The sequence below is a fragment of the Spinacia oleracea genome, chromosome 5 (assembly GCF_020520425.1).
Source record: "Spinacia oleracea cultivar Varoflay chromosome 5, BTI_SOV_V1, whole genome shotgun sequence".
NCBI lineage: Eukaryota > Viridiplantae > Streptophyta > Magnoliopsida > Caryophyllales > Amaranthaceae > Spinacia > Spinacia oleracea.
The window spans coordinates 30,585,702-30,610,087 of record NC_079491.1 but is presented as its reverse complement, the minus strand read 5'-3'; the positions used below and the strand labels follow the sequence as shown (position 1 = coordinate 30,610,087).

Sequence of the window (24,386 nt, the reverse complement as noted above, 5' to 3'; positions counted from 1 at the left end):
AATTATGGAAATTAACTCTCAAACAGCTGCAAGGTCCCTCAAACAACCCAACTGAAAGAACAACACGAGAAAGTCAGACCGCCATAAAATAACGGACAACCTAAAAAACCAGACCAAGTTCGAAACTTACCAAGAGAAACAACCAAACCCCAACGGAAAAGTACGGTAGGAAGAGACGGGCACAAATTAGAAAGAAAAACAAGAGAAAGAAAGAGAGCAAATTGGCAGCGCGAGAAAGTTTGCAAAAGAAAATGAGAAAGAGCGAAAATGAAGAGAAAAGAAGAAACGGTTACTTAAAGGAACGAAAGGAAGTTGAAACGACAGGAAGCAGATCTGGGCGGTTGAAAATATCACAACTCCCCACACTTGCCGGATGGCCGACACGTGTCCAAAACACTTTTCAAATCTCCCGCCACGCGTATAAAGAAAAATGAATCGTCGCCACGTGTCAGTCAAAGGGGGCTAGTCAGCCTAAAAACTCAAGGGGGCTAGTCAGCCTAGAAACTCAAGGGGGCTAGTCAGCCTAGAAACTCAAGGGGGCTAGTCAGCCTAGAAACTCAAGGGGGCTAGTCAGCCTAAAAACTCAAGGGGGCTAGTCAGCCTAGAAACTCAAGGGGGCTAGTCAGCCTAGAAACTTAAGGGGGCTAGTCAGCCTAAAAACTCAAGGGGGCTAGTCAGCCTAAAAACTCAAGGGGGCTAGTCAGCCTAAAAAACTCAAGGGGGCTGGTCATTCAAAGAAATCAAGGATAACAGTCAGCCAAGAGAATCAAACACAAACATGGGCAGCCGGCATACAGAAAACTATCCACTTAAAGCGATCAATCCTTGTCCTAATGGGGGCTAGTCGTGACATCAGAACAAGTATTGAGCTAAAAACCGCATTGTAAAATGGCCATCTACAGAACAATCACACCCATGGGGTGTTGATCGTCCCCAAGGGGGCTAGTTGTATAGGGGGCTTACCCCCAACTTTCGCTTTTTTCTTTTTATCAGAGCAACTACAGACTGTAAAACCCAGCTGTAGTCACTCTGAGGGGGCTAGTTGTACGGGTAGCCCTACCGATATGCCGGTAGGACAACCCATAACAGCTGTATCATAGACATATACTCACAAGAAGCACCAAAGGTGCAGTCGGCATCCAGGGTTTACAGAACCCAGTCGGCATTGCTCTGACATAATCTACCTATCAGAGCCGAAAGGGAGGATCCGGAACCAACGGGTAATAACCCGGGTCCTCCGTACAAATAACCCGTCTATATATACGGACCCCCATCAATGCCAAAGGTACGCGATTCCAGCTCAATCATTCTTATAAGCATTTATTACAGAGCTACCAGCATAATCTGACTTAAGCATCGAAGGGGTAATTCTCGGATCACCCCCGAGGCTAGTTAACGGTTTCACTGTGCAGGATCCAGCCAGCAATCTCAGTCGGGAGTCAGTCATCCCTTTCCTGTTCCAAGTCCGCTGCCGGAACACTAGCAATTTATGTTTAGATTTGTATCATATAAGCCTGTTTTTTTGATTCAGTTACTCACATTATCGGTTTGATTTTTCGGTCCGTCTCGATTTTCAAGTTCAATTTCAATTAGTTTCTTTACATAACTCTAAGATTTGCGGCATTCGCAACAAATGACAACTTTAGTATAACTTGTCAAAAAAAAAAAAAAAAAAAAGAAGACAACTTTAGTATAGAAAGTAAGTACAAATCAACTTGGTCAAGAAAATTAGAATACGTCACACAACTATTTTACAAGAGTACCAATCTATACCTAGTATTTAAAAACTGAAACGATAGGTTAGAATGTGACATGTAACCATATGTTATAATGTGACATGTGTCTTCACATCATCAATCTTCTCTTTTAAAAAATTAAAATAGACAAAAATCAAAAGACATCATTATTAATGTACATGTCCTTGTGTTTAAGAGGGAGAATTCAAAAGACTTCCCCTCCAAAAAATAAAAAACTAAAAGACATTCATACAAATAAATAATCATAACTTAATGAGCTAAGTTAAATTGTTATTAATATTTCATAACTAGAACATTAATAAACATTACTCCGTAGTTCTTACTAAAAAGAAGGCATAAGAAGCTAAACATTTGTCAGAATGACTCCTCAGCCTCTCATCTTCAATCCACTCCTTATAAATTGACTAACAACTATTTTCGTTACATCACTTGCGCAATCAACTATATATAATCACACATTTTCAAAAGTAATGTGTGTTTTACTTTATATGTCTATTATTTTTTTGTATGGCTAAATATCAATTTACGTCAATTTATTATGATTATTTTAATAACCGTTTGTTTTTCTATTGACGTAAGATTATTTGTTACATTATCATCACCTTTGATCGATTGTTCTCACTAAATGTTGTTAGATTAACTTAATAATAACCTTAACACATCTCCCTCCGTATTTATTTAAGAGATACACTTGGGCGGGCACGAATAAGAAAAATTGAATGAAATAAAGTAACAAAACAAGTGGGGTTGAGTAGATATTTTAATAAGTAAAACAAGTAGGGACCATGTCATTTTAGGGGGTGGGGTGTAGTTATGAAATTATTTGTTTAATAGGGTGGTGGGACATAGGATATATTAGATAGATTATTTAATTAGATGGTGGGGTTAATAAGTTACTAAATATGGCAAGTGTATCTCTTAAATAAATACGGCCGGAAAGGCAAGTGTATCCCTTAAATAAATACAGAGGGAGTACATAATGTGGTTCTATTTATTTTTATATTTATAACTTACATTAAGCAAAAATTTACGAATGCATATAAATAATTTAAAATTTCATAATATCTAAGTATGTCGAGCAATATAACTATATAAATTCTTATAAAACTTTACAACTTGCTATCGTGCATTGCACGGGTCCAAATGCTAGTTGCATGTTAAAAAAAATGTCCTAATTCACAAATCAATTAAAAAAAAATGCCCAAATTCACAAATCAATAAAAATTGCCCAAATTCATTGATCAACTACAAATTTACCAAGATAAGGAGTAATATTCGAAGAACTTGGTAAAATTAAGCATATCCTCTACGAATTATTAGGAGAGGTGATAAAACCTTGAATCGGCTTCTAAAATCGACGAGCCAAAACTGTTAGGCAGACTAAAGCAGCAACTCTGTAAAACAGTAGAGCCGATATAATTTGATCTATGGCCGAAACAATCGCTAGACAGAGATTGGAAGGAACAATCGGCCTCACGTGTCTTCGGCGAGTTTAGACGGTGGCGGGGAGATTGGGGGTAGGCGGATCCTCCCTAACTCTTTCTCTCTCTAGGTTTGTTCTTTCTTTGGCGGTGGTGGTGTGTTAAGGAGGAGTAGGTTAATGAATTAAATGAAAGAAAAAGGTGATTTATACTCCGTATAAAATCGTTGCATTAGCTATGAAAAAATAACATAAATCGTAACTGTTGCCTTTTCTCAAATATTGCAAAGGATTTATTCGCTGAAACTAGAAGTATCCTACCTAGTGTAAAATCGTCGCTATATAAACGATGTAAAATCTGTTGTTTTATGTAGCGTTGCTATAAGTCATTTTTCTAGTAGTGTGTGAAACCAAATAGTTAAGCACTTAAAACCATTAGTTAAATATTTAGTCGAATTAGTTAAACTGAGAAAGAAATTAGTTATGCTATCTTTGGTTTTTGTTCTTTATTTATCAAGCAATTAGTTAAACATTTAACATACATAGTTAATCAATGAAATGAGTTAGTTAAGCAGGTAAAGCAATTAGTTAAGAACTTAAAGCAGTTATTAAATTATTACCCAAAGCGTAAATCACAAACGCACGCTTGAAATCATCTCCATCCTCTTCAGTTTTAACCAGATCAAACTCCAACTCGGTCAAAGCATAAGCTTGAACATTGTCTTTCTTGTTATATTTTGTAAACCACCTATGAATTATTAAATGTATAACATCTCCCTAAATCCTCCTCCATGGTGTTTCCTAAACATCAACAACTTTCCCCCAAGGCAGCCCAAAAATGCCGTACACATCATAATCATATAACTCCACGTTATATTCCCGACCTTCCTCAAACTGCATCATATGACCAACACTATTAAAACTCTCAAGAATCCAGGAAGCAAGTTTTTTGTTAATTTATGGAAGACGAACAGACAGCAAGCCCGCACAACCAATTTCTGTTATGGCCTTGACTTGATTCTATTTCTCCTTTATGACAGAAAGGACATCAATGAGAGCTTCTTATCGACATATAGGTTTAAAATCCCTACAAAAAAAAAGAACTTAAAACAAAGAATAAATTAAGTAATAAATGAAACAGGGAAGGTATGACTAATTAATATAAAAACTTCACTAATTGGTTTCAATCCATAACTAATTAAACTGAATGTTTAACTAATTATTTTTACAGTGTAACTAATTACTGTCAAATATTAACTAATTGGTTTCAAAGATTACTAATTATTGTCGCTGCTTAACTAATTGATTAAGTTGAGGAACCAAGTAGTTAAGCATATATGAAAAGCAATTAATTCAACAATAATTAAAATATATAGTTAAAAAATAACATAAAGTAGTTAACAATTTAAACCAACTAGTTAGATATGAACTGTTTTATTGCTTAACAAAAGTTCTTCACTATATGTTTTAGTGCTTAACTAATTAGTTTCTATGCAAAACTAATGTATATCACTTATTAACTAATTCGTTTCAGTATTCAAATCATCATATGTTTAAAACACACCACAATAAACCACATCAAAAATAAAAACAAAGAGGATAGGATTTATGCCTATCCAACTCAACCGTTTTACCATCATGTTCCAAATATTCCAACTTCACCGTTGGTGTTTTCTTTGTCCCTTTTGTGGACGGAGCAACGACATACTCTGGATCAACAACAATTTCTTGGGTCGGTTTCCCACCACGTTTCTTTGATGGTTTTAGAGCATCAGGACCACGTTTCTTTGATGGTTTTGGAGCATCAAGACCAGTCTCCTGAGGCCGCTTGCCAGCTATTTTGTTGCATGTGCATCCTCAACATGAGGATCGTCCTCAGATAACTTTGCTGCATTTTTTATTCTCGCCATTTTCAAAACTAAAAAAAATACATGAGTTAAGTTAAAATCAATGGCAACACGTAAACACAAATGAAGTTAAACAATTAGAGGGATTATAGAACAAAATAACTGTAAAAAACTAGGCAAAAAAAATAAAAATAAAAGTCAATAAGAAGGAAATTCACTTAAATACTTTTAGTGTGTAACTAATTGGTTTGTATACTTCACTAATCTATACCTAGTATTTAAAAAGGAAAACCATAGGTTATTAGAAGCCATGTGGTATCTCATTAATAGAAGCCATGTGACATCTCTTCTTTCATCCATCATTTTATTTTGTTGTTTTTTTCAATTTTTCTTTATTGTTTCTATGTTTTACTGAAGGAAATAATTCCCTTGGTCCAAGTATGCATTCAATGTTAAGTCTAATAAATGCGGTTCAGTATTAATTAACAAGTTAATAATTCAGTGAGATCAAGTGAGCTGAATGCCTAGCTAGAGGCCGCTTCAGTTCAAGTGGAATTAATGATATTAATCCACAGCTTACTCTTGACTGAACCCGTAGGGTCACACAAATAGTACGTAAACGGATCAAGTATTTAATGGCATTAAATACTCCATCTATGGATATTCGGAATCGACGGATCTTGGTTTCAGTGGGAGCTAAGATCGTCACAGGCAAGAAATGAATACTCCGGAAACGATGATATTGCCGGAAGCGGAAATATGGATCGTATCGGAAATATAAATATTATCCAAGTCGTAGATGTTGCCGGAAACGGAAACATGGTACGTATCGGAAAATATTAATATTACCGGAATCGGAAATATTGCCGGAAACGGAAATATTGTCAGAATCGGAAATATTATCGGAATCGGAAAATAATTCCGGAAACGGAAATATTAAATATTTGTTCGAAACGGAAATTAATTCCGGAATCGGAAATATTAAATATTGTTCGTATCGGAAATGAATTCCGGAATCGAGAATTTAATCGGAAGCGTATCGTACGAATTAGCATCGGACGAGGCCTGCCAGACGAAGGCCCAGCACGAAGCCGGGCCATCGCCCAGCAAGCCAAGCGCAACAACCACACGCCAAGCATACGACCAGGCCCAGCGCAAAAGCCAGGCCCAACCGAAGCTTGGGCGCGCGCGCGGACAAGGCTGCGACAGTGGGCCTTGCGCTGTGCGCTCGGCGTGGGCCGCAAGGCCTGCGTGCGGGCGTGCGGTGCTTGTGCGCCACTCGTGTGTGTTACTCGGAATCCTAAGGCTACCGGGATTCGTAATATGATTAAATCTAATCCTAATAGATAAACTTTGTTTAATTAGAATCCTAGTAGAGTTATAATTAAATAGATTTGTATTCTAATAGGATTATAATTCCTTTCCATAAACTCTATAAATAAGTGCCTAGGGTCACATATTTACAACGAGTTTTCAAGTATTCAAAGTGAGTTTTTGAGAGAAAAATTCAGTCACACATTTGCCTAAAAGTGCCGAAAATAATAGTACCTTAAGGGCGATTCTAGTTGGTCAATCTTAAGGCGGATCCGGACGTGCTGTGGACTATCTACGGAGGGACGACACTTGGAGTCCTAAAGACTTGTTCTTGTTCGGTTCGGGCCCAGCTAGGGAAGGCACGCAACAAAGAGTATGCATCTAAACTATGCTAAATGATTATGTGTAAATAATATGTATTCCTGGCTCAATGGTTGTTTCCGCATGATTTATGAATTGTCATATGTATCATAACCTAACAGTGGTATCACGAGCCTCTTATTATTTTCATAATCTAAATTGCATGAACATGGTTAAATATTACAAATTTGCAAGAATTAAAAGGGGTGATTAATTTTCGTAATTGTAAATTAATTGCAAATTGCGTTTATTTAATTATACGTACGCAGTTTTTCGGCAGTTTCTTCGTTACTCATCCAAATCGAGTGATTTTTGTGTCAATTCCGCATGTAAAAGGCATTCTAAAATTTTGACAAATTTTTTTTTTCTGCCGAACCCAGAATTCTCAAATTCGAAGCCTAACTATGACTTTTCGAAGGTTTTAGTTTTTCGAATGCAAAATTTCGTAAATTTAAGATGTTAAATTAAATATTTGCGATTCTTGTTGATAAATCTTGAATTTTTGATTGACCTACTGTATATGTTTAACAAGTTTGAATGTCTAGCCTTGTTAATTATGCAATCTAATTTGTAATTATGATTAATTTGTTGAAAATTAGAATAATTTAGAATTAATTTGATTTTCATAATTAATTATGATTTAATTAGATACCTATGATTAAAAACCACCATAAAAATTGTAAATTTATGATAAATTTTAAATTTTTATGACCTAGAATTGAATCCATGTTAATCGGAAATCAATTGAATAATAAATTTCCGATTTTTCGCCCTAAAATTATGAAATTAATATTATTTATTAATTTGTCATTAATTTTAAATATAAAATTTTAAAATTTTATGCGATTCGTTCATATAACTTGCACGCACAAAGCAATGGACGCTACGTGTTACCCTTAAGGGGTGTTGTATAGTGCGGGCATGTGACGACGAGCAAGGGAGCTCGTCGCCCATGCGGCACGAATGCAATGAGCAAGGCCATGGTGCACGAGCACAAGGCAGCAGCCCTGCCTTGTGTCGTGGGCTATGAGCAATGGACGAATGGGCGAGGGCGAATGCAAGGCACAGCAGTCACGTGTGGGCAGCAAGCGAGCTGCGCCACAACGCGCACTGCCTCGCGCAAGCGCGCGCAGCCTCACGCGCAGCGAGCGCAAGCTCGCGTGCCACGAGTGCTGCGCCCAGCGTCGATGCCTCGCGCAGCGAGCGCTGGCTCGCACAAAGCAAGCGCTGGCGAGCGCGCACAGCGAGCGCTGGCGAGCGAACGCAGCGAGCGATGGCTCGCGTGCATCGAGCGCTGGCGCGCGCGCAGCGAGCACAAGCTCGCGTGGAGCCTTGCGAAGGATAGCAGCAGCAGCTATGCGACGCAGCGCATGGGCTGCGCGCACATGGCCAGCGATGGCTGTGTGTGTGTGGCCCATGGGCGTGCGATGCGTGAGGCTGTTGCGTTACGATTAGATCGTTTTGAAATTTTAATTTGAAATTTTCAGTTTACGTAATTTTAATTAATTTTAAAATTAATAATTTAAATTATTTTCTTGGATTTTAATTTTGAATATTGTAATTATAATAAATTTTATTTATTCTAATTATTTTACTAAAATTAAAATCACGAATTAATTTAAATACGACTGAAATTAAATTAAACTTTTTGGATTCAATTATAAATTTATATGAGCTTTAAATTTTAATTAAATTTGTATGTTTCCGGTTAGACTAGAAATACATTTTTATGTTTAAAATTAGTAAAGCATATGAATTTATTGGTTTAAGTGGGAGCCCTTTTAGTCATAAACTCTTGATTAGGTCTACAAATCCTTAAGGTTAAAACAACTTGATTAGAATTAATAAGGACTGAATAATTGGTAGATTATTGGTGCCCTTGATTAATTGCTGCAAATGTTTACGTGATGCATAATGTGTTTTACTAACCAGCTATGTGGGCCATTCATGATAATGAATGGGTGAATGGTATATATTGTATATGTACTGTTTTGCAGGTTATGAAGTGACTAGTATGGCCCAAATAGGATAGAAAATATGGTCTGCGTACCATTAACTTGAATGTAATTGGTCTAAAGTACCAAAGTTGTTTTTCAATTCAAATATGGTCTGCGTACCATCAAATAGTTGTAATTAGTTTTAATTATAGCTTATCCTATTTGAAGAAAATGGTGCCTCCCACGGAGATTTTCAAGACGGACTTTGAAGTTAAAGCTTCAAGATGAAGTCGGGCCATACTAGATCACATTTATCTTATGCATATTTTAAGTTATTTATTGCTTTTAAATATGTCTTAAAATGCATGAGATCAAAAGCTTGATTATGTTGCATGATTAAGGATTTTAGTTCACTTAAAATCTAACCAACATAGTAAGAGCCTTAAGTTCCAAACTTTAAAAAAAATTGAGTTAAAAGGTGCCATGCCAAAATATACACTTGCTTGGATATCCTTTACATCAATCTAGTAATAGTTTTCGCTCAGCGAGGTGTTACTTATTGGTCCTAAAGGGGCAAGGTACACAAATAATTGTGAGTACATGTTAGTTTTGGTGAAACTCAACGATATAAGTAAGGAATCCTTTTATGTCGTGGCAAAATCGATAGGTTTACCTAATAAGTTCTTAGACGTACCTATCAACCAAGAATAGTTTCTAGACTATTAGCAAAAGGCTTTTGCTTACCTAAGATGTTTTAGGATTAAGTCGACAAACTGTGCTTAGTTCTTCAATGATTTTAGGATCTTGGAATCATTTTATTCACACCTGCCGGAACACATAACTTGAATAAAATGCTTAATAAACATTGAATTATGCATGTATGCTAGAATTTAAGTTTAATAAGAGAAACTGTGAATGGTTATTTATTTGTTTATTCTTTTCAATTGTAGTTTTTAATATGGCAAACAACAATTCATTCAACATTCGATCAATTCTCGAAAAGGAGAAGTTGAACGGGAAAAACTTCCTTGACTGGCAAAGGAACTTGCAAATAGTTCTTATGCAGGAAGAAAAGGAGTATGTCCTAGAAGAGGCGATGCCCGAAGCCGCAGGCGACGGGGTCACTCAGGCAGCCCTCAATCGTTGGATTGATGCCAACAAGGATGTGAAATGTCTAATGCTCGCCACCATGAGTGCGGATCTGCAGAAAACGTTCATCAACTCAGATGCTTTCACAATCATCAGTGAGTTGAAGAACATGTTCCAAGATCTGGCTCGAGTCGAAAGATTCGAGACTCATAGGCAAATTCTTGAGACCAAGCTTAAAAAAGGCGAGCCCGTAAGTCCACATGTTCTCAAAATGATTGGAGTCATTGAGAATATGAGTCGGCTGGATCAGCAATTTTCTCAGGAAATGGCTATAGACACCATCCTCCATTCTCTTCATAGCGGGTATGATCAGTTCAAACTGAACTACAGTATGAATAGTCTGGACAAAACGCTCACTGAGCTTCACGGTATGCTGAAGACCGTTGAAAAGACGCTCAAAAGTGATAAGCAGGATGTGCTTATGGTGCGTGGGGGCAAGTTCAAGAAATCTGGAAAGAAGAGGAATGCTAAGGAAGGTGGCAACAAAGCCAGCCCAACTAAGCAAACTGGCGCCAAATCTGTAAAGAGGAAGGTCAGTCAACCCACTTCTGAATCTGAATGCTTCTACTGCAAGAAGAAGGGGCATTGGAAGAGAGATTGCTTGAAGCTAAAGGAAGATCAGAAGAACGGAACAGTCGTTCCATCTTCAGGTATTTTCGTTATAGACTGTATACTTGCTAATTCAACTTCTTGGGTATTAGATACAGGTTGTGGCTCACACTTATGTTCCAATCCACAGGGACTAAGAAGAAGTAGAAAGTTAAGCAAGGGTGAAGTCGACCTACGAGTGGGAAATGGAGCACGGATTGCTGCATTAGCTGTAGGAACTTACTATTTGTCGTTGCCCTCCGGGCTAGTTTTGGAACTGGAAGAATGTTTCCATGTTCCAAGTCTTACTAAAAACATCATTTCAGTTTCTTGCTTAGATGCTAAGGGATTTTCCTTTTTAATAAAAGACAATAGTTGTTCGTTTTATTTTAAAGAGATGTTTTATGGATCTGCTAGATTAGTCAATGGACTTTATTTATTAGATCACGACAAACAAGTATATAACATAAATACCAAAAAGGCCAAAAAGGATGATTCAGATCTCACCTATATGTGGCATTGTCGATTAGGCCATATAAACTTGAAACGCTTAGAAAGACTTCAAAAGGAAGGAATTCTAGAACCATTTGACTTAGAGGATTATGGTAAATGCGAATCATGTTTACTTGGCAAAATGACAAAGCAACCTTTCTCTAAAGTTGGAGAAAGAGCAAATGAACTATTGGGTTTAATCCATACAGATGTATGTGGACCAATGAGTACAAATGCTAGAGGTGGTTTCAGCTACTTTATCACTTTCACTGATGACTTCAGTAGATATGGTTATGTCTACCTAATGAAGCATAAGTCTGAATCCTTTGACAATTCAAGGAATTTCAGAGTGAAGTAGAGAATCAATTAGGCAAGAAGATTAAGGCACTGCGGTCTGATAGAGGCGGTGAATATCTGAGCTATGAATTTGATGACCATCTGAAAGAATGTGGAATTCTATCAGAATTGACTCCTCCAGGAACACCACAATGGAACGGTGTGTCGGAACGGAGGAACAGAACCTTGCTAGACATGGTCAGGTCAATGATGGGTCAGGCCAAACTTCCATTAGAATTCTGGGGACATGCACTAAATACAGCTGCACTCACTATAAATAGAGCTCCGTCTAAAGCTGTCGAAAAGACTCCATATGAGTTATGGTTTGGAAAGCCTCCAAATGTGTCTTTTCTTAAGATTTGGGGATGTGAAGTATACGTCAAACGATTAATTTCAGACAAACTTCATCTAAAATCTGACAAATGTATCCTTGTGGGCTATCCAAAGGAGACAAAGGGGTATTACTTCTACAATACATCTGAGAACAAGGTGTTTGTTGCTCGAGATGGTGTCTTTTTGGAGAAAGATCACATTTCCAAAATGACAAGTGGGAGAAAAGTAGACCTCGAAGAAATTCGAGTCGAACAACAAACTCTAGAGAATGCTCAAGAAGACATTCAGGATGAAACTCAGAGATTTTTAGAAGAATCTGGTGAGAATCATGGTCAATCTAGAAATGTTACCCCGCGTAGATCGCAAAGATATAGATCTCAACCGGAAAGATACTTAGGTATTTTGACGAACGAGAGCTATGACGTTCTATTACTTGAAAGTGATGAACCTGCGACTTACAAACAAGCTATGAAGAGCCCTAGCTCCAAGCAATGGCAAGAAGCCATGCAATCTGAATTAGACTCCATGTCTGAAAACCAAGTATGGGATTTGGTCGATTTGCCAGATGGCTACCAAGCCATTGGAAGCAAATGGGTTTTCAAACTAAAAAAGGACAAGGATGGGAAACTTGAAGTTTTCAAAGCTAGATTGGTTGCAAAAGGTTACAGGCAAGTCCACGGTGTGGATTACGATGAAACTTTTTCACCAGTTGCAATGCTAAAGTCTATTCGGATAATGTTAGCAATCGCTGCATATTACGATTACGAAATATGGCAGATGGATGTCAAAACTGCTTTCTTAAACGGCGTTTTAACAGAAACTGTGTTTATGACACAGCCTGAAGGTTTTGAGGATCCAAAGAATGCTAAAAAGGTATGCAAGCTAAAGAAGTCAATCTACGGATTGAAGCAGGCATCCAGGAGCTGGAATATACGTTTTGATGAAGCAGTCAGTGACTTTGGTTTCATCAAGAACGCAGACGAAACTTGTGTATACAAGAAGGTCAGTGGGAGCAAAATTGCTTTCCTAGTATTATATGTCGACGACATATTACTTATCGGAAATGACATTCCTATGTTGAACTCTGTCAAGATTTGGCTTGGGAAATGTTTTTTGATGAAAGATCTAGGAGAAGCACAGTACATATTGGGCATCAAGATTTACAGAGATATATCTAAAAGGATGATTGGACTTAGTCAAAGCACTTATATCAATAAGGTGCTTGATAGGTTCAAGATGGCAGACTCCAAGCGAGGCTACCTACCCATGTCTCATGGAATAACTCTAAGCAAGACTCAGTGCCCAAAAACACTTGATGAGCGTAGACAAATGAATGGGATTCTATATGCATCATTGATTGGTTCAATAATGTATGCTATGATATGTACACGCCCGGATGTTGCGTACGCACTCAGTGCTACGAGCAGATACCAGTCAGACCCAGGAGAGGCGCATTGGACTGCTGCCAAGAATATTCTGAAGTACCTGAAAAGGCACAAAGATGACTTCCTGGTCTATGGTGGAGATGATGAATTAATTGTTAAAGGCTATACGGACGCAAGTTTCCAAATCGACAAAGATGATTTCAGATCACAGTCTGGGTTTGTCTTCTGCCTCAACGGGGGTGTAGTAAGCTGGAAAAGTGCTAAGCAAAGCACCATTGCGGATTCTACAACTGAAGCGGAGTACATTGCTGCACATGAAGCAGCAAAGGAAGCTATATGGCTAAGGAAGTTCATAGGTGAACTTGGTGTAGTCCCCTCCATTAAAGGACCAATAGCCCTGTATTGTGATAATAACGGAGCTATTGCACAGGCAAAGGAGCCTAGACACCACCAGAGAGTCAAGCCTGTACTTCGTAGATTTCACCTTCTACGAGAGTTCGTTGAAAGAAAAGAAGTCGAGATAAGCAAGATTGGAACTGATGACAACATATCAGATCCATTGACTAAACCTCTGCCGCAGGCGAAGCACAACTCGCACACTGCAGCTATGGGAATCAAGCATATTGGAGAATGGCTTTGATGACCCTGTTTAATGTTTTAAAGTTTTAGAGTTTAAATCTTTGTAAAACATTATTGGTTAATCATTCACAATAAATGAAAAGAATTCATTTTTCCATTTAATTTGTGGTTTATTAAATGATGAGTCCCTTCAATTTGACGATATATTCAAGATAGACTGTCAGGACCAGTCCTGTGACTAAGAAATGTCTATCAAGTGAACTTGAATGTCAAAGGTTGAAAATGGTCCCTAGTCGGAGTTTTCTATAAAATTGGACGCATAGAAAACGTTAGACGACTAGAATGCAAGATGACTAGTAGTTCTGTTTCTTGAACTATGTGGACATGGCAATGTCATAATCATTTGCATAGATACTTACTTTGGGAAGACTAGTATCGGACAAGACCTATGAAACTTTACTGTAAGAGATGAAAATCTGTCATAAGTAAATTTCATTAAAATTATTAGACACTAAATCCTCAATACCTGAGTGGTTTGAGATTACTTGTTTGAGAACTGGTTGCTTTGACGTTGACCAACCGTCGCACCGTAAAAGGAGGCTATAAAGGCAACGCTCAGGTAATCACCTATCAAACGAAGTCTAATCTCAAGATCGCAAGATTGGGATTGTCCTCCCATAAATCGGGATGAGATGCTTAAAAGTTGTACAAGGCCACTCGGAGAGCTAGAAACTGTGAAATGCATGGCCGTGCTCGGATGAATCATAGGCTATGATTATCTGTTTATTTGATCAGTTGAACTCTGAAACCGAGGAACACCTCTGAACATAATAAGGATGACAACTCTTACCTTATGTTCAAGAGCAAGCATCGAGTGACAAAGGAATTAGGAAATGCACACTTGTCCCTAAGGACAAGTGGGAGACTGAAGGAAATAATGCCCTTGGTCCAAGTATGCATTCAATGTTAAGTCTAATAAATGCGGTTCAGTATTAATTAACAAGTTAATAATTCAGTGAGATCAAGTGAGCTGAATGCCTAGCTAGAGGCCGCTTCAGTTCAAGTGGAATTAATGATATTAATCCACAGCTTACTCTTGACTGAACCCGTAGGGTCACACAAATAGTACGTAAACGGATCAAGTATTTAATGGCATTAAATACTCCATCTATGGATATTCGGAATCGACGGATCTTGGTTTCAGTGGGAGCTAAGATCGTCACAGGCAAGAAATGAATACTCCGGAAACGATGATATTGCCGGAAGCGGAAATATGGATCGTATCGGAAATATAAATATTATCCAAGTCGTAGATTTTGCCGGAAACGGAAACATGGTACGTATCGGAAAATATTATCGGAAATGGAAATATTACCGGAATCGGAAATATTGCCGGAAACGGAAATATTGTCAGAATCGGAAATATTATCGGAATCGGAAAATAATTCCGGAAACGGAAATATTAAATATTTGTTCGAAACGGAAATTAATTCCGGAATCGGAAATATTAAATATTGTTCGTATCGGAAATGAATTCCGGAATCGAGAATTTAATCGGAAGCGTATCGTACGAATTAGCATCGGACGAGGCCTGCCAGACGAAGGCCCAGCACGAAGCCGGGCCATCGCCCAGCAAGCCAAGCGCAACAACCACACGCCAAGCATACGACCAGGCCCAGCGCAAAAGCCAGGCCCAGCCGAAGCTTGGGCGCGCGCGCGGACAAGGCTGCGACAGTGGGCCTTGCGCTGTGCGCTCGGCGTGGGCCGCAAGGCCTGCGTGCGGGCGTGCGATGCTTGTGCGCCACTCGTGTGTGTTACTCGGAATCCTAAGGCTACCGGGATTCGTAATATGATTAAATCTAATCCTAATAGATAAACTTTGTTTAATTAGAATCCTAGTAGAGTTATAATTAAATAGATTTGTATTCTAATAGGATTATAATTCCTTTCCATAAACTCTATAAATAAGTGCCTAGGGTCACATATTTACAACGAGTTTTCAAGTATTCAAAGTGAGTTTTTGAGAGAAAAATTCAGTCACACATTTGCCTAAAAGTGCCGAAAATAATAGTACCTTAAGGGCGATTCTAGTTGGTCAATCTTAAGGCGGATCCGGACGTGCTGTGGACTATCTACGGAGGGACGACACTTGGAGTCCTAAAGACTTGTTCTTGTTCGGTTCAGGCGCAGCTAGGGAAGGCACGCAACAAAGAGTATGCATCTAAACTATGCTAAATGATTATGTGTAAATAATATGTATTCCTGGCTCAATGGTTGTTTCCGCATGATTTATGAATTGTCATATGTATCATAACCTAACATTTACAACTTCTAATGCCTCTTCCACTCCATTTTCCTTAATCAACATCAAGTTATTTATTAATAGTCTACTATACTCATTAGTCTCTTCCACTCCACCACTTTAACATCCAATATTTATTCATCATTTCAACCTTTAAATTACACCTTTATTTAATTCATATGTTAGCAAAAATCACAAGTACTAACTAATTAAAACTTTAAAAGACATCTGAACAACCAATATACAACCGCCCGTTCTTTGAACGGGCTCAAAAGCTAGTTTCTTTAAATAGGTAACTAATTGGTTAGCATACTTAACTAATTCGTCAGAAAACTTATTACTTCGAATGCTTGACTAAACTAATATGACACTTATACATGTGTTTTCTTAAGATATTCTTTATTTCTAGATATTAAACAAATCAAAACTAAATGTACTGATATCATATTAAATAACCAAAATTCTAAACTAAAACAATTGGAGTGTCAAAAAATTATACTTCCTCTAATTTTTTTTAATTGCACCATCTTAGATTTCACGCTTGCCAATGTACTATTTTAACCATTAATATCTCTCATTATACATTTGAAAAAATTATGAAAATTTTATCATTTGAAAGTATATTTCGAGACGAATCTAACAAGATTCCACATGAATATATTTTTCTTTACATATAACTCACAAAAAATAACTATATAAGAATATGTGAATAGTGCAAAACCTAAGATGGTGCAATTAAAATAAATGGAGGAAGTATCAAGGAGTAGAAGTAAAGCATTTTGAAGCAAATCCAAACGAAAAACACAAAAAAAAGAATTAAGTAATGACAAAAATGATCTGACAACTTTAAAATATAATAGCATAAGCCAAAACGAAGCTAAATCAAAAGAGCGAAGAGCATAAAAGTACGAAAATGAAGAGACGAACAATAATCGCACAAATGAACAAGAATCGCACAGTGGAAGAAGAATCGCAAAACTTAAGAACAAGTCACGCAAAAATTAGGAATTGTTCTTACCTTTAGGTTGAGTCGAAGATCTGAAGAACAAATAGTAGAATTTTAGGGAAAATCCAGCAGAAGTGAAGCGGAAGAAGAATCAGCGCGAGAAGTTAAAGAAGCGTAACTTTCTGTCTCCTTACATGTGAACAACGTCTTTTAAAATTGAAAAATATGAAAAATGAGTATTTTAAAGGATCCGAGTATTTTGACCCGCGACCAAAACCAATTGAACTTGACCCATTTACCAGAGTAATAAGCAATTTCGCACAAATAAGCTGACATTTTTTGGGAGATAAACATTAGGTTTCACCGTCCCTCAAAAAATCAAAAGATGGATTGTAGAACCCACGAAGCATGAACTCAGCACATACGTGGACTCGAACGAGCTAACTCATAACTCGGTCTCCCCAAATTCATCCATTTCCAGCCAGGCATAGCCGCCTCCTTCTTCCAGCAAACCCTTGAAATTAGCTAATTAGATTTTTGAAGAGAGAAAGGAAGGGAGAGAAAATGGGAAAGGGAGAAAAGACAGGGTTAGGAAGAGCTCTAGTGAAGCACCATAATCAAGTAGTCCAAGAAACCAAAGAAAAAGGTCGTTTTTACAAAACCCACAACAAGAAAGCTCTCATCTCTGTCACCGATGTCTCCGACATTGATGCTGTTATTGAACAAGCTGATGAAGCTGACCGCGTCTTCTCCGCCGACAACCCTGTTCCTCAAATACTCATTGATTCGTATGTAGTACCCTACTTTGTTTTATTATTGATTGTTGAATTCTGTTGTGTGTTCTTATTTTTTTCTCTTCTGAATAGGGTTTTTAGGAAAGTTAGGATTTATGCTGTTTCTTGGAGCTTTAGGAAATTTGCTGATGTGGGATTTTTGCAGCTTCATGGGGTTTTAGGGTTTTAGGGAAAAGAGGAGAACTCTATCTTTGTCTTGAACAAGCCTGTATTGGCAAATGAAGTTTCTGGCGGTTTGGGGGTTTAAGGTGGCGTTGTTGTAAGTTTGATGAGGAATTGTAGGGAAGAAGGCTATTAAGAACGTATGTTTGTCTTTGAATGCATATTAGGTTGGGTATGAGTATACATTCCTTATTAATTGATTAGCCAAAGTAGCATAAACTCAAGCGAATGGTTGTGAGGATAGAGAAATTGGAAGTTTATAGGCACAGTGTTGATTCGTAGCTAAGCTAGGTATGTTCAGAGCTCGTGGCAAGCTCAAATGAGACATTGAAATGTGTCTGTGAAGTTGAAGGACCTTGTACGTCTCATTTGAGCAAAAAGGTTTCTTACTTTCTTTAGTATTTACATAGTCAGTACAGGGCTGGTCTCCTGTGTGTTTATAGTTTAAAGGTGTTGATCAGAATGAGAAGAAAGTCAGAATTGTGCTGGTTAGTGGTGACTTCTCACCTTGGACCTGCACATGGAACAATCTGTGCCGAAAGATGCATAAATTTTGATTCAATGAATGCCACTATCTCCTGGAAATAAAGCCTTCTGGAAGTTAGTTTCGAGATGAGGAAACACCCGAGTTTTCAACTGTTGAAGAATTGTTATTAATATGCTAATCATATTTACTACCATCTCTTGTATGCCCAATAATAGTGCTGCTGTATTGAATGCAATGGCCAGCCTTGTGGAAAGCTGTCTGGCTGATCTTTGTCTTTGAAATGCATTCACTTTGTCTTTGAAATGCATTCACTTTGTGCCGGAGAAATCTGAACTCGCATCATGCCTATAGGCCCCATATTGTACCAGTTGCAAATTTGCAATTCATTGTTTGTGCAGCTAATGTTTGTGATGTTTTTTCACTGATGGAACATAGTCTTGATCTTGTATACAGGGATTCCAGTTCAAGCACCCCTGCCTTGACGCCTGAACAGAGGAGGCAGCAACAGAAGAAAGAGGAAGCACTGCATGCTGGAAGCCTTCGTGTCCCTCGAAGGTAATAATTGTTACTTACCTCAGAGCAATTTTTAATTCTTATCCGTGATTGAGTTTGAGTAAGTTGTCTTTTTCCTCTGTAGGCCGCCATGGAAGGCTGAGATGACAGTGGATGAGCTTGATGTCAATGAGAAACATTCCTTTTTATCATGGCGTAGAGGCCTTGCCAAGTAAGTTACACCTTGTTATTGCTTTTTATGTTTTTGCTTGAAAAGTAGGAATTGTAGATTTCATATTCCTTTTTTATAAGTCCTTTTTAGAAAAAGAAAGGAGTATATCTATATCCCTGAAAATGTTGCTCAATTCTTATAAAATAAATTCTTTGTTAAACCATATCTTGCAGGATACGTTATTCCATTTTCTCCACTCATATTAAACGGGCTCTATAATCCTAAACTACTGACCCTCTATGATAAGAGCAGAAGGTTAAATAGGGTTAGCTAAGAACTTTCAGTTATTGAATTGCATAATAGATCATGAATTTAATGTATCCAATATGCATAGGTTTCATACCATGTTCAACCAATTAATATCTTTGTGCAACTGGCTGAATTGTTGTTTCAAATATTCTTTAAATAGTTGATGTTTTTTCTATAAATTCACCACTGTATTCTGGAAAGTACTTCCAATGGAAGAGTACATGACTTTTTCGCTGACAATCATCCTTCATTGAAGTGATCGTACTAAACTATCCCCGCCTCCTTAATTTACCTTTTACCCACTGGTGACCTTCCTTAACCCCCTCCCCCCAGATGCGTGCACGCGCGCGCGCACACACACACACACACCATACCTAATTAATCCCAAAAATGTCAATAGCCCACAAATAACGTAACCTTTTCCCTCCAGATGTCATGCCATTTCCTTCCGTTGTCCTCCTTCCTTTTACCAGAACAGTCTCTCTCCATCATACACCACCATTTATTACCACAAACTTCATGTTATAGTTCTCCTACAGTCCTAGAATCTCTATAGAAGGGGTTCAATATAATATGCAGAAAGTTCTACACTTTGAAGTTTGAACCAGTTTCCCCTTTCTCTCTGCCTTGATCACCCTCCCCAAACTGCCATTCTGCCACTGAAATTGTCATCTATCTTTGTCGGAAATGTTTTAAAGCGTTTGTCCCTAGTCCGTAATCCCTTCGAGATTACACCATCATCATTACCCTAGAGAGAGAGAAGAGCAGGAAAAGATTATGGTTGTCCGGTTGGCACTGGGGAGCAGAATGCCAGGCGGAAGTGAGGCCAGGTTGGGGCTGGGATTGGGGACTATGGGGAGGTCTGCGGGGAAGGGGGGATAGTTGAGGAGGAACAGGATGCCAGAGAGAAGGGAGGCCTAGTTGATGATTGGGACTGTGGGGGAGGTCGGAAGGGAACGTTGGATTAGAATATCTATTACTTTCTACTAAAACACAGACACCACGAATGGCAAATGTCACTTCCTTGTGCAAAATTTTCCCGGAAATCTTTTCTTTAATATCTCAACTTTTTTTATTTTTTAATCTATCCTTTTTTTAGTAGCGGTTTATGTATGGAAAAGTAATATTGGTTTATAGATTATGACAAATAAGTATATTGATAATGGAAATATATTTACTCAATATTTGGTTAAAATTAGCATATTAAGCATATAAAATATGTAATACGTAGTAGGATGAAAATTTTATATTATATGATTAAATGAGTATATTCAATATTTATTAACTATGCTGTAGTTTTAGGGAAAAAATATTTCAGTCAAATATTTTATTAAAAGATGGTCAAAATAATAGCTTTAGAATTTCCGTGCGTGCATGGGACCTAATCTAGTTAATGGTGAAGGTTGGGTTTGAATTAAGGACTTTTGAGGGTCATTAGTGGTTAAGGGTGAATTAGAGCATGTGATTAAGAAGTTCAGGGTTGGGGAGGGGGAAGCCAGTAAGGACATGAATGATGAAGGTTGGGTTGGATTTAAGGATTAAATTGGTTCATTATTAGTTAAGACTTAAGAGTGGCATTAAGTATGCAATTAAGAAGTTAGGGGAGGTTCTGAAAACAAAGTGCTCAGTCCTTAACTTTTTGTTGCTAGGGATATGAATGACAAAAATGAGTGAAAATCTGTTGAGCAAGCTATTATTATAAATTCCTTCAATTTTATTTCAGTTATTTATCCCTAGTGATACTTCGTATGAAGGATCTTCAGGGGGTAAAGTATCATCTATTCATTGTTGTCGCTGGAACACTTGCTGCATTTGGATTGATTTAATTTACGTAATACATGATTAGTTCTTGTGGATGTAACATTGTTGTAGACTTGAGGAGAACGAGAAGCTTGTCCTTACTCCATTTGAGAAGAATTTGGATATATGGAGGCAGCTTTGGCGAGTGGTTGAACGTAGTGATCTGGTAAGTGTACGAGATATGTTGAAAAAGAAAGAAAATTGTATTTGAATGTTCATGAAAGGAGTTTTTTTTTGTGTGTGTGTGATCAGAGACTGAGTTTTCTTCAAATTTTCTTGGAGTTATATAACATCCTAATTTTTTTTGATTGTTCTCAGATTGTTATGGTTGTTGATGCAAGAAACCCTCTGTTCTATCGTTGTCCAGATCTTGAGGTATCATACCCTTTGTCTCGCTTAATTTTAGTTGCTAACTAGCTCATGGTAGTGAAATGATGTGAATATATCATGAGTTTCTTGTGCCCATTCCCATGATATGTGCTTTGCTTTGATGAGGAAACCTTTTCCCGCATTGTCCATTGTTGTGGATAAGAGTGCATCTTCTTGCATGTTTTCAGTAGGTCTGAAACCTGTATATTTTTTTGTTTTGCTTAATGTGTTTTCTTATGTGTTAGGCGTATGTGCGAGAGGTTGATGAGCACAAGAGAACGATGTTGCTTATTAACAAGGCTGACCTTTTACCATATTCTATCAGGTTCTTACCTCGTGAATTTCATTGAAATTTGTTGGGTATTTTTTTTATCCCTCATTGTTGCATTTCTGACAATGAAATGGTCTCAAATTCATGTATAGGCTGAAATGGGCAAAATACTTCCATGATCATGGAATTCTCTTTGTATTTTGGTCAGCAAAAGCTGCTTCTGCGGCTCTTGATGGGAAGGTGCTTGATGTTTCAAAGCACATGCAAGAAGACACAGTGCAAGAATCAGAAGATGATACAAAGGTTTATGGCAGGGATGAACTGTTGGCCCGCTTACAGTTTGAGGCAGAAGAGATCATGAGCTTGAGGAAATCAGGGCCTGAAGCTACAGATTCCTCTGATTCTCATTCCCTTGTTAGAAATACTGGAGTAAATTCAGCATCAAACAGCGTAACTGTGGGGTTTGTCGGCTACCCTAATGTGGGGAAGAGTTCAACTATCAATGCTTTGGTCGGAACAAAGCGTGCAGGAGTGACCAATACTCCGGGGAAGACAAAACATTTCCAGACCCTGATAATAACCGACAAGCTTACTTTATGTGATTGCCCTGGACTTGTATTCCCGTCTTTTACGAGCTCAAGATATGAGATGATTGCTTGTGGAGTTTTACCTATAGATCGAATGACTGCCCATCGTGATGCTGTACAGGTGGTTGCAAATAAAGTCCCAAGACACGTAATTGAACAAGTCTATAAGATCACTTTGCCGAAACCCAAGTCATATGAGCCTCAGTCTCGCCCTCCATTTGCATCAGAGCTTTTGAGAGCTTATTGTGCTTCTCGGGGATATACCGCTTCAAGTGGGCTACCCGATGAAACTCGAGCTTCCCGCCAAATGTTGAAGGACTATATTGATGGGAAGCTTATGCACTATGAATTACCTCCTGGGATGTCAGACGAGAAAAACGAATCTGTTGCTATTGCATCTGGCCTGTCAGACATTGATGAATCTGATTCCTCTGATCTTGAAGATTCATCTGTTGAACTTGAAGATGGGCCGAACATTGAGGATGTAATGAATGATCTTGAATCCTTTGATCTTGCAAACGGGCTAGCTACAGAGAAGACTAATGCAAAGAAAAAGGTTCCAAAAGCACCACACAAACTCCACAAGAAGCCACAGAGAAAAAAGGATCGATCTTGGAGGGTTAGAAATGATGGTGGTGATGGGATGCCATTGGCAAGGGCCTTTCAGAAGGCAGTGAATACTGTCCCTCAAAATCCTTAATCTTGGTAAATGGTAATGTGCTGCTTGCTGTGTGAGTATATTATTGTCTGTAGTGTCAGCCTCGCTGGTTAATGTTATATCTTGAAGTTTTGACTCTTTCATACCTTAGAAATGAAATATATTTCCTTATTGCTTAGTTTGGTTGTCTTCATGAATTATTTTACGATAAGAGTTACAATCATCAAGGCTCAAGTTACAAATCTTATGCATTGGTTTGTTTCTTGGATTTGTGTATGCTGCATTTCTGCTGCAGTGCTGATAGAAGCTACTTAGACTAATGGATCAAATTTTATACTTTTCCGGTTTTCAAAGAGAGGAAAGAAAGAAGACGAGGCATGCGTCTAAATCATTAGCGTATCCATGAACTATATCCCCACCTAATTTAATCACTCTTACCTTTCTTAAGCTGAACTCTGAAGACATCTTACTTTCTATTTCTCTTTCATGAGAGGTCAAAATGATGGAACAATAAATCTGAAATGGTGGTAGTCAGGGGCAGCAAAAAGTTAGGGTATCCTAAATCGGAACCGAAACTTGTTAGAAACCTGCGGGTTATGATTTCGGGTAATAATTTTTCGGAACGGATACCCAGTTGGGTAGCCTATACATACCAATTTTAATATGAAGTACTCAAAATAAGGGATCAAACCATATTAAAACGCTTCAAATGCCTAAAGTATAAAACAATCCAAGGTAATTTTAAAAAAATATAAATTATAGAATTATAATTTAAGCCCAAACATTATAACAATCAAAGCCAAAATCATAAATTAGTTTTTTTTTTTCTTCAATAAATTAACAATAATTTGTTTAAAATTTTAAAGATGATAAAGGTCGCAAATTATGACAACATTTAGTTGTCGCAATCCTACGTGTAGGATTCTAAATGGTACATATGGGCGCCACGTAGGTCATGCGTCATCAAAATGTTTTTTACTATCAATGCAATAGTTTTACTGTGAAAATATGTAAATAAAGTAGTCGATACAAAGAAAGAAATAAATATAAAGTAGTTTTACATGGTTCAAATTAAAATTAGAATGTTAAGATTTGCCTACCTTTTTGGCAACATGTATAACAAGTTATATAAGTTAAATATTTTAGTTTCCAATTTAAATTATGACACACAAGCATGTCATGAGATCATTGTGACACGGCTTAAAGGTCGAAGTTGCGACCTTTATCATTTTCGAATTTTAAAATAACAGGGTACCTTGAACCGGAACTGGATTTTCAGGAATCTGTTGCAACAGGTTCCGATTCTGATTCCTGAAATTTGGACAGAGTACCCTGTTGTGCTCCCTAGTGATAGTACATAGGGAAAATACAATTAACAAAACAAGGACTATATCAGTCTACGTTAGGGATGACAATGGATCGGACTCACGTCGGATGTAGTAAACTCCGAATCCGATCCATTTAAAACTCGAACCCAAAATTGCATCCATATCCAAATCCATTTAAAATTCGGCCTCCAAAATTGCATCAATATCCATAT

The 24,386-nt window shown here is 37.7% G+C and overlaps 1 protein-coding gene across 2 annotated transcripts; it reads left to right on the top strand.

The window, feature by feature from the left end:
• Positions 1 to 17,079: 17,079 nt before the first annotated feature.
• LOC110797075 (GTPase LSG1-2) lies at positions 17,080 to 23,024 on the top strand. Of its 2 annotated transcripts, none has more exons than XM_022002173.2 (7): positions 17,080 to 17,533; positions 18,642 to 18,743; positions 18,826 to 18,912; positions 21,034 to 21,127; positions 21,280 to 21,336; positions 21,576 to 21,655; positions 21,754 to 23,024. In XM_022002173.2, exons 1-7 carry the CDS (start codon positions 17,310 to 17,312, stop codon positions 22,886 to 22,888), a joined length of 1,779 nt encoding a protein of 592 aa, XP_021857865.2. In that variant the 5' UTR covers positions 17,080 to 17,309; the 3' UTR covers positions 22,889 to 23,024. The 2 variants fall into 2 exon arrangements, with proteins under 2 accessions (XP_021857865.2, XP_056684095.1); XM_056828117.1 differs by having other exon boundaries at positions 17,113 to 17,533; positions 18,624 to 18,743.
• Positions 23,025 to 24,386: the final 1,362 nt, after the last annotated feature.

Excerpts from the sequence above, each read along its gene's own strand:
- LOC110797075 (XM_056828117.1), top strand. The coding sequence starts at position 17,310 with ATGGGAAAGGGAGAAAAGACAGGGTTAGGAAGAGCTCTAGTGAAGCAC. Across the intron at positions 18,913-21,033 it reads TGGCGTAGAGGCCTTGCCAA|ACTTGAGGAGAACGAGAAGC; the intron begins GTAAGTTACACC and ends ACATTGTTGTAG. Across the intron at positions 21,656-21,753 it reads CTTTTACCATATTCTATCAG|GCTGAAATGGGCAAAATACT; the intron begins GTTCTTACCTCG and ends ATTCATGTATAG.